This window comes from Papaver somniferum, chromosome 5 (genome assembly GCF_003573695.1).
Source record: "Papaver somniferum cultivar HN1 chromosome 5, ASM357369v1, whole genome shotgun sequence".
Taxonomy (NCBI): domain Eukaryota; kingdom Viridiplantae; phylum Streptophyta; class Magnoliopsida; order Ranunculales; family Papaveraceae; genus Papaver; species Papaver somniferum.
In genome coordinates this window covers 6,228,748-6,239,996 of record NC_039362.1, presented here as the reverse complement: position 1 = coordinate 6,239,996, position 11,249 = coordinate 6,228,748, and the positions used below count along the sequence as shown (strand labels likewise).

General features: G+C 36.3%; 1 protein-coding gene across 1 annotated transcript; it reads left to right on the top strand.

Moving 5' to 3' along the window:
• The first annotated feature begins 4,511 nt into the window (after positions 1 to 4,511).
• On the top strand, positions 4,512 to 6,135 carry LOC113277235 (probable caffeoyl-CoA O-methyltransferase At4g26220). Its single transcript, XM_026526380.1, has 5 exons — positions 4,512 to 4,721; positions 4,882 to 4,961; positions 5,061 to 5,205; positions 5,306 to 5,437; positions 5,546 to 6,135. Coding segments are annotated over exons 2-5 (573 nt in total). The 5' UTR covers positions 4,512 to 4,721; positions 4,882 to 4,959; the 3' UTR covers positions 5,840 to 6,135.
• Positions 6,136 to 11,249: the final 5,114 nt, after the last annotated feature.

Here is an 11,249-nt window from a genome sequence, read left to right as displayed (position 1 = left end):
CCGAGGGCACGAAGGTATGCTGGATGATGTTATTTCAGATACTGGTCTCATGAGGGTAATGGAACACCAAATATATGGGATTGAATATATATTCCGGAGCCAAGGATGACTCCAATTTAAGGTAGTAACATTGTAAACCTCGATTAGGCAGGTAAGGTTCGCCGATGGAATATAAGTAATGAGTTGTCCTTTCCTAACATCGAGGCCTTTTCAACAAAGTTGGCTCCAGAGTTGGAAGAAAAATTAATAGTTAAGCGTGATCAGGCGGGAGAAATCTAGGAATGGATGACATCCCGGGAAGTTGCTATTGGATTACCGCAGCGATGTCCGTTGAAAATCCCACATTGTCGGATAACCGCAGTGGTTAAGTGAGGATAGTATCGGTGGGGGTAGTGTCATTACAAAAGAGGCCCAAACTAAACCAACCAAGAACATAACTCCGAGTTAATCTCACCGTAATTCAACCCAAGAGAGTTTGCTGCTTCAAACATAACTCCCGTCAAAATCCAAAGTGATGAAGAAGGTGTGCCCCGTATCCTACCTGAAGGTGCAAATAGTAATTTTGGGGCGTCCTTAGTAAATTCTTGGGTTCCCTTAGTAAATTATTCGGGTGCCAATAACACTTCTCTAGGTGTATCCAACATATTTACGGGATGCCTATAGTAATTTCTCCTAGAGTTCAACTACCACTTTTCGTTCGATTTTTTCTACAAAAGGTAATTTCTCCGATAACAATTACAAAGACACGAAATAACAAAATAAGTAAAAAAATATGTACTAACAAATTAGAAAATAAAGATCAAAATGTACACATAAATACGGGTATCAAGAACCAACTCCTGAAAACTTCAACATTCTTCTTCAAAATGTATGGTTACAGTCAGTCCCACCAAAAGTTAAACTTTTCACATGTGATGCTATTCCGAACGCAATCCTAACAACAGACAACCTTACAACAAGGGGATATAGACTTCCAAGCACCGACCGCAGCTTGTGTAATGATGAATAAGAAACAGTAGGTCATTTGCTCTTACACTGCAAACTTTATTACTCAATATGGAACTATTTTGTTGGTGGTTTTAACCTGAAGTGGGTGCAAACTAGAGACATTGAATTAGTGGCTTGGAAAATGAGGAAGGGGAGAAATACGGGGAGGAAAATATGACCTTTTCTATTCTTCGCAATTGTCTGGGTGTTATGGGGGAAATGAATAGACGAGTTATGGAAACAAGTCACTGAGAACGGAGAAGGCGATTATTAATAAAGTGGAGAGATTTGTATTCCTTTGGTGCGTAAAATCAAATGGTTATGAACAACACCATCTAGGGATCTTATCATTTATTGGAAAGTGATTATAGACAATTAATTATTTGTCTTGTAACTTTGTTTTTATTTTTGGAACAATATTTCTCGAGCTGTAATTTTCACTCGGGATGTTTTGCTCTCTTTCTTAATAAAGTTTCAATATTTCTACTCACATTACCAACTCTGTTTCGATAAAAAATGTGATGACCCGTCTTTCACCAAAACTGTCTCCAGTTAGCCATTGTAATTATCTGATAGTGTGCACGTCTTTAAACGGAAATCCCTATGGTAACCTAGAAGAAATTTTTTGGATGGTCATCAAATCCCTGGATCACTCCCGTCAGAGTGCAGAGTTTTCTGCCAACTTTGGAGCCAATTATGTTGAAAACGCCTCCGTATAATTTAGATGTTCCTTTCCTCTTGTGAGACCAGTATTTGACATAATAACTCAAAAAACTCTCCCTCCTAACCACAAGCGACCCTTCCTGTTTGTAACCCAACTAACACCAATATTGTTCTCATTTACCCACTGCGCTTATCCATCAGTGTGAGATTTTTAACGGCACTTCTACGGTCATCCAACAAGAGATTCCCGAAAGGTCACCCATCATGTGACTAATCCCGGCCGAGCATTCTTAACTGAGAAGTTTTCCTCTCGGTCAAGTGAACCCATCAGGCCTCGATGTTAAGAAAGGAGAAACCATTACCTATATCAGACAACCATTGCCAAATATCGGGGTATTACAATACCATCACCTTAAATTGGAGTCGTCCTCGCTCAGGAATAGACACAATCCAAAATCTCCGGCGTTCCATGCCCCTCCTGAGACAAGCACCTAAACCAACCCCGTCCAATTTACATTCTCACCCTTGCAGGTGACCCGTCCCTCCACCGATATTATGCCTACTTAGCCACTGTTGTTATCCAGCAGTGTGGGGTTTCTAACGGGCGCAGCAGCGGTAATCCAGCAGTAACTTCCCTGGATTGCTCCCGCCCGAGCATGCTTAACTGCAGAGTTTTCTACCAACTCTGGAGCCAGTTGTGCTGAAAAGGCATCGGTGTTAGGATTACGTATATTCCATTCCATCCGCGAACAACTTCCAATATCACGGTATTACAATACCCCAATTCGGCAGGATGGGTGACCTTCCAGGAAGTTGATGTTGTATTACCGCAACAATGCCCATAGAAAACCCCACACTGCCAGATAACCGTAGTGCCTAATTGGGGACAATATCTATGGAGGATTGGGTCATTACAAATGGTATCATATCTGACGACGGGTCACCTATCGAGGGTGAGAAAGTACGTTGGACGGGGTTGTTTCATGTACTGGTCTCATGAGGGGATGGAAACATTGAATATCTGGGCTTGAATATATATTCCGGAGCCGATGATGTCTTAAATATAAGATGATAATATTAGAATATCCCGATTCGGCAGGTAAGGTTCGCCGAAGGAATATAAGTAATGGTTGTCCTTTCCTAACACCGAGGCCTTTTCAACAGAGTTAGCAGATAACTCCGTAGTTAAGCGTGATCAAGATGGAGCAATCCATAGATGGATGACCTCCCGGGAAGTTGTTTCCGGATTACCGCAGCGATGCCCGATGAAAACCCCACATTGTCGGATAAGCGCAATGGTTAAGTGGGGATGGTATCGGTGAAAAGAGGCCCAAACCAAGCCAACCGAGAAAAAAACTCTGAGTAAATCTCACCCTAATTCAACTCAAAAGAGTTTGCTTCTTCGAACATAATTTCCGCCAAAATCCAATTTCAAACGATAAAGATGGAGTGCCCATTATCCATACCTGGGGTATGTTTAGCCATTGGGGTGCAAATAGTAATTTTGGGGGGTGACCTTAGAAATTTCTTAGGGGCCCTTAGTAAATTATTCGTGTGCCAATAACACTTCTCTGGGTGTTTCCAACATATTTCTTGAGTGCCTTTAGTAATTTCTCCCAGGCGTACAACTATCACTTTTTATGCCAATTTTTCATAAAAGTTTATTTTTCCAAAAACACCTATAAAGACACAATATAATAAAACAAATACAAAAATATGTAGTAGCGAATTAGAAAATAAAGATCAAACTAGATATATAAATGCGTCTATCAAGAACCAGGTTCAAAAGACTTCTAATATTCTTCTGCATGATGTATGGTTACATCTAGTCCCACCAAAAGTTCAACTTTTAACATGGACTGCTATTCAGAACGCATATTAACAGTTAATTGTTGGTTACTATGGACGTCTATTTTTTGGTCCTGTATCTCTGTTTTTATTGCTTTTATTTCTGTAACAATATTTCTGGAGATGTACTTTTTACACGAGGGTTTTATTGTCTTTCTTAATAAAGTTCCAATCCTTCTGCTCAAGAAAGACACGACAAATGTTACCAGAATTTTTTTACATTTGATTTCAACCACATAATTCAAAGTTCTGTTACAATAATTCTTCAACCGGGAGAAATCTTGTATCTAAAAAGAATGACAAATATAAACAATTTGTTACTTTAAGTATAAAGGTTGTTCTTTTTTCTTTAATCCTTCTTAGAGGTGTCGATCCGCGTCCATTTTTATAACTTGTGTAGATGCACGTACTTCACATGGAAAGGCCTATTATCTGAACAGAGTTCTTAAGGGAAACTCCTGTGACAATCAACAATTTTTTTTTGAGCCACATGAAGGAACAAATACGTCTTTACACTATGGAAAGTCAAGATGAACAAATCTTCTACTTGAGGGTCTTACTAGTATTCATATGGGAGTACTATATGTAAAACAAAATTCCCATTTAAATAGTTTTCATATTTTCCTAGATACTTTTTATGTTTCCTATACACTTGAATTCGTATTTTCCTAGATACATTTTATGTTTCCTACGCACATAAATGCATTTTTTCAAGTATACACACGAAATTTATAGTTGCTCTATTCAAGGTAGACGCATATATAAAAATAACCTCCTATAAAAATTCTTGTTGCGATATATTCTCTTTGTTTTTTAAAAAGTGATATTTTCACTTTTTCATTTTAACCTAAAAATAGGTCATACTGAAAAAATGAAAGTATCTATATCTAGATATTATTATACAAAGGTTTTACCGTATATGGGGCATATTCATAGAATGGCCTAAAAAGGTCTTTGCATTATATATTTTAAAGATAGTTACCAACTCTGAACCTACTCTGATCCGTGTCCATTCTTATAAATTTAGCAAGTGATTCATACTCACACTAAAATCTTCTGCTGTCGACGCAATATTGGTCAAGAAAGAAGCTTTCATTGGATTAGATAGAGCTAGCTAGCTGCGTACTTGCTAGATCATGGAAGGAATTCCCAGGAAATTACTCAGTTAGTTTGATTTATCAAAACCTGATAGCGGTCTGTTGCAAAGCAAAGAACTATATCAGGTAACTCATTACGATCATCAAGATCTTATTTATATTAATTTGTATTGAGGACTTTATAGCTAAGTTCCAGCCTTAGTTTATAAACTATATCTAGATATAGATAGAAACAGCAGTAGCATTAGATCTTAACTACGACTTCTCTGTCTTTTCATGTATGTAGTATATATTGAAGACGAGTGTGTACCCGAATGAGGCAGAAGTTCTCAAGGAATTAAGGGAAATTACTGCTGGCCTTCCAATGTACTGTGTAATTTTTTTCTTCTTCTTTTCATCAGCTTTTTCCTTGGAAAAAATAAATAAGTTAACAATGACATGAAATTATTCTTGATTACGTTGTAGGAGTTTGATGATTTGCGCAGCAGATGAAGGTCCCTTGATGTCTTTACTTTTAAAGCTTGTCAATGCAAAGAAGACAATTGAGATTGGAGTTTACACTGGATACTCACTTCTTCTAACTGCTCTTTCTCTTCCCAACGACGGCAAGGTTAATTTGTTTCTCTTTTGCGCTAGCTCTGAGCTCTGTATTATTCAATCTCAATGTTTCATCATCATCTAACGTAGAATTTCCATCTGTGAAAATACAGATCATAGCCATTGATGTGGATCGCAGTTCATTTGAGTTAGGACTACCGTTGTTTAAAAAAGCTGGAGTAGATCATAAGGTGGAGTTTGTCGAGTCTATTGCGCTTCCTGTTCTTGACAAACTACTTGAAGATGTAAGTACATATATCATGCATACAGATCTCTCCGGTGCTTATTTATAATTATTTTGTTTGCTCCAGTGCTTATGTTTCGTATTCCATTATTCCTGACGAAAATTACAGATAAAGAACGAGGGGTCGTTTGATTACGCATTCGTGGATGCAGACAAGGAAAATTACACACACTATCATGAGAGACTACTCAAGTTAGTTAAGGTTGGAGGATTGATTCTCTATGACAATACACTTTGGGCAGGAACAGTTGCTTTGGAAGATGATTCCTCCATTGATGAATTTATGAAGACCATAAAAAATGCAATTGTTGACCTCAACAAGAGATTAGCATCTGATTCTCGCATCCAAATTAGTCAACTTCCTGTTGGTGACGGTCTTACAATGTGTATGCGCCTTTGCTAAAAATGTTAGTATTTAGCAGCAGCTGAGAGTTGTTTCGGATGTTTACTTTCTTTCTTTCTTTCAAGTGCATACTTCATTTTGAATTTACGTTTTAAAAGAAGACATTATAACTATGATAGCAATCCGTGATGGTAAGTAACTATGTGATATATCGAGATGAAAAAAAAAATCCCATTTTATGAACATTAACGGATTTAGGTAATAGATCACAACCTCTTAAAATAATTTTTTTTCCTAAATTTTCATCTTCATGATAAACATCATCAACTATATAATTTTGTAATCAGATAAGAAAATCTCCAGACCAACTGATTAACTATTTCCGTAATTATTGAAACTCTACCTAATGGCAATGATAGAGGTTGTAATAACAAATTTAACACTGGCTAAATTTGTTTCTGAAATATCAATTGATTATTTATCCATTTTAGGTGATTTCTTATGAGAGTATGAATTTCTTTTAAGATCATGATCAGAAATCATTTGTGTTGAGTGATTTAAATGATTGGGTTTTGATGCTGAGTATTTAAATACATAGAGTGCAAAAAAAGAAAGTTATCCTTGAAAAACGTATGTAGCCACTGAGGGAGAGAGAGGAATGTGGCCCTTGTGGGTGTTTGCACGACTCAGAATGAATTAATGTGGGCCAAAATCTGCATTACTACTCTAATATGCATCGTGATTTAAAACGTTAAACTCTGCATCGTTACCCAATTTAACCTAATGTACCCCATAACCTAAAATCCATGCTGTAACTTTAAATCATTGTGATCAGAAAATTGCCTCCCGACACAAAATGTTGTGTGCCAACTCCTTAACCACAATATTCTTTTATTTAGTTAACTAGGTGGTTTTCTTGTTTAGTTAGGGTTCTTAAACGCGGAAGTATTTTTCTTGGTAGACAAGTATTGAGCAGTTACAAGTACTCAATTTATAAGTTTTGTAGAACATCTCTTTTAATCGATTAAAAACTCAGTTCTCTTATTGTTTACTAAACAAAAAGGTGGCTAATTCTCAATAAAAAAGATTTTTATCTTAGGGTTCTTCTATTAGAGCTTCTGTTGTTGTTGTTGTTTTGGTTTAGAATCCTAACATCTGGTACAAAGCAGGTTTGTTATATTCACAAATTTCAGCAATTTTTTTTTCTCTATCATGACGATCGTTGAATTAACTAATGAAGTTAGAGGTTTAAAAGACGAAATCAAAGAATTATTCGACGGTATAACTAAACAACGTTTGGAAGATATTGAGAAAGCTAAGGTACATGATGGAGTTGATAGAGCTAATCGTAAAGAAGACATGTTTGGTTTAACAACATCCTTAACCACGGCTTTCACGACATCCTTGTCAACAGCTTTAGCAACTGCAATGAAAGAAGCTATAACTGATGCTCTCGTCACAGGAAGACTAGGCAATCACCAACATACTAATAATAGCAATGGCAATAATAATGGTAATATTGGTGCTGAAAATTCTCCACCTCTTCGTACGGGTTCCATCAACCTAAAATTTCCAACCTTTGATGGTGTTGATCCTGACGGCTGGATTTTTCAAGATGATCAGTATTTCAGCTTACATTCGATCACTGCAGTTTTTAAAATTCAAGTGGTGGCTGCTCATCTGACAGGTGATGCCAACTCATGGTATCGTTAGGTTAAAAAGTGTAACCCTACACCATCTTGGAAGAAATTTTGTTTTCTGATTCGTGACAGATTTGGGGATCACAAGTTTGTAAATCCGCATATTGCATTGACAAAGTTGACTCAATCAGGTACTGTTAGACAATTAATCTCTGAGTTTGAAAAATTTCTCAATTTCGTTCATGATCTTCCTACACAGTACCTTGTTGATCTATTTATTGCTGCGTTACGAGTGGATATTGGCATCGGTGTTAGTTTATTTGAACATAAGATATTAGCTGAGTCTTTCATAAAGGAAATACAACAAGAAGATAATATAATTGCAGCCTCTTCTGTTTCCAAACCTTATCGTTCAAACCTTTTAGATCCACGATGGCTACCAACCCACAAATTAAGAAACCCACATTGCCTCCTGGTACTAAAAGATTAACCTGGGAAGAACAGAAAGAAAGACGAGACAAAGAACATTGTTTTAACTGTGAAGAGTTTTATAAACCTGGCCATTTATGTGTCAAGCCAAGGTTATTAATCTTAGATATGGCCCCAGATACTACTGAAAATGAAGATCAAGTTGTTGAAGAAAATATTCATCATCTGTGTTCAGATAGTTTGGTTGAGCAGGATGACCAAGTACCTATAATTTCCCTACACTCCTTAATGGGCTCTACTTTTCCCAACACAATGAGAATTACAGGCTATATAAAGTCTAAGACGATAAAAATCTTGGTTGATTTTACACATAATTTTATCCATCCAAACATTTTCAAGCAATATGGTCACAAAATTAAACCCGATAATTCTTTACGGGTAACTGTTGGTGATGGAGGTACATTAAATACTCATGGGTCTTGTTTTAACGTGCCAGTTAACCTCAATAATTACACCTTATTGGTTGATTTTCATCTCTTAGAAATCAATGGTTGTGATGTTGTGTTAGGAGTACAGTGGCTACGAACTTTGGGGAAAATATCTTGGGATTTTAACAAGCTGAGAATGAAGTTCCAGTTTAATGAAGAATATATCATTTTACGTGGAAATACATCTTCAGTAATGCTTTTAGATGTTTCTCCAATGAAGCGTTTGTTGTGCAGAGAGACTTATGGTTTTACTCTTCGACTATCATCATTACAAGCTGCTAAATTAAGAATGAAGAATAATGCTGATACACATCGTACTGAGCGAACTTTTGCAGTCAATGATTTATTTTTTCTTCGACTGCAACCTTATAAGAAAAACACAGTTGCGAACCAGGCTTATTCTAAGATTTCCCCTAAGTTTTACGACCCTTTTAGTATCATTGAAAGAATTGGTGCAGTGGCTTATAGGTTAGACTTACCTACTTCAAGTCGTATTCATTCAGTGTTTCATGTTTCAGTTGAAACTGAAACTTGGTTCTTCAGCTGTTGTGGATACCAATTTACCAATTACAGTAGATTATGATAAGTGGGAACCAGCTAGAGTTTTGGAGCGGAAAATGTTCAAGAAAGGGAATAATGCAGGCACTAAATGGTTAGTCCAATGGGAGGATCATCCAGTGGAGGAATGGGAAGATGTTGATGAACTACTATTACGCTTTCCATAATTTCATGCTTAAGGACAAGCATTTTTTCAAGGGGGGTGGGATGTTGCGTGCCAACTCCTTAACCATAATATTTCCTTTATTTAGTTAACTAGGTAGTTTCCTTGTTTAGTTAGGATTCTTAAACGCGTAAGTATTTTTCTTGGTAGACAAGTATTGAGTAGTTATAAATACTCAGCTCTTGAGCTTTGTAGAACATATCTTTTAATCAATTAAAAGCTCATTTCTATTATTGTTTACTAAACATAGGTGGTTAATCCCCAATAAAAATGATTTTTATCTTAGGGTTCTTCTATTAGAGATTATGCTGTTGTTGTTTTGGTTTAGAACCCTAACATAAAATTCGCACCATAGTTCAATAGTTGCACCACATTCCAAAACTTGTATCTACAACCCAAATTCTGTCTCTAGACCAAAATGGGCCATCTTCCCAAATTTACAATCTAAATTTAGGAGAAAAATCTATAATCCTAGTTTGAGGCATACCTAATGGTGCCAAAATAGAATCACTAGGTGAAAAAACTCACCATCCTTTATCGATTCTTTTTTAATAATGACGGAATTATCGTTATATGATTAGTGTTAATGATTATGATTAGATTGAATGATAATGGTAATCTTAAGAAGTGAAAAAAACTTGGGTCTTGAGATTTTAGTAATTAGAAGTGACCAAAATGTAAAATGTGTGATATAAACTAGATTCACAGGTATACTTGTAGACGATGTTTAATCTCCATTTTTTAGGTTGAATTCTTAAAAAAAATGAATTTTTACAAACTCTTTTACATGTTCAGGGCAAGGTTCGGCTATAGAATTACTAGACGAATCTTGTTGGAAATAACCGTTCGGTTGATATTTCTAAAGGGAAACCTAAGTGTATGTAAAAAATATTTGAGGTTCAGCTTATTCAAAATGTAGTCGTTGTTCGACGAACTTGTACCTCGTAGTTTGGTTTTATATAAGTTGCGACTCACAAAGTCATGTTCGGCTTACTCGTAATTTATAAGTTCCTCTAGTAATCAAACTTTTCCAATATGAAGTACAAGTTCAGCGAACAACGGTAAATTATGAAGTACAAGTTCGGCGAACAACGATAAATTACGAAGTACAACTACATTTCCAATATGAGTTGAAACTTGCCTTAGTAGAACATTTTTATAGGTTCCTCTAGTAATCTAACTTTTCGACAACCGAACATGGATTTTATCCTAAATAAACAAACTTCGGCTAAAAAATTATATACTCCCTCCGTCTCTAAAAGATAGGCAAGTTTGTGTGTAAATTTACACACAAACTTGCCTATATTTTAGAGACGGAGGGAGTATATATTAGATAATCAGCCGAACTTAAAGGTCTTCTTCATCATAAACTGAGTTTGGATGAAAATGTGATATTTCAATATCAGCTGAATTGTTCTTCTGAAACATAAAAAAAATGAAAAACAGAGATCTGGGTTTCAATATGCGGATATGGAGCTAAATATCTTATGCAACGCTTTGCACAACTCATTATATACTTGTGGTTTTAATATAGGACAAAAATTTATGAATCGACTAATAATCGTCGATGAAAAAGAATATCAATATGCTTTGATAATGATTAGATTAGGAATAAAAATTATTTTTGATTTAATTAGTTTAGGTTTATATTTTTAATTTAGGTGAAGGGAAATCCATAGAGATTTCTTGGTTCTCCGGAATCAATTTAAACTTCGGGGCGTCCCCCAGTAATGATTCATAGACATAACTGTAATCACAGATAATCTCATGAGATGGATTATCAGTATTGATGATATATGGATCGGTTTGTGCCTTACTCGCTCTTTTTTTCCTTGGTTGAGTGTCAATCGAACCAAGTGGTCTCCCCCTCTTCCTTTTGGGGGGCACGGCCTCAGCTACACTTCCACCAAGTGCATCCTTGGTACCTATATCGATGGTACCTTTTCCCTTGTAGGGAATTTCCAACCTTGCAGGCACGTTTGCAGCTGGTATATGTGATCTCGTCACTTTAGCGATATCAGTAAATGCATCAGGCATTGAATTTGCTACATTTTGAAGTTCAATATTTCTTTCACTTCACCTTCGCATTGTGGAGTGCGGGGATCAAGATGAGACAACGTGGTTACACACCATGATAATTCTTGTCGTTCCCTTTGAAAGTCTTTTCCATACCTCCCCCTAACGACGAGAAG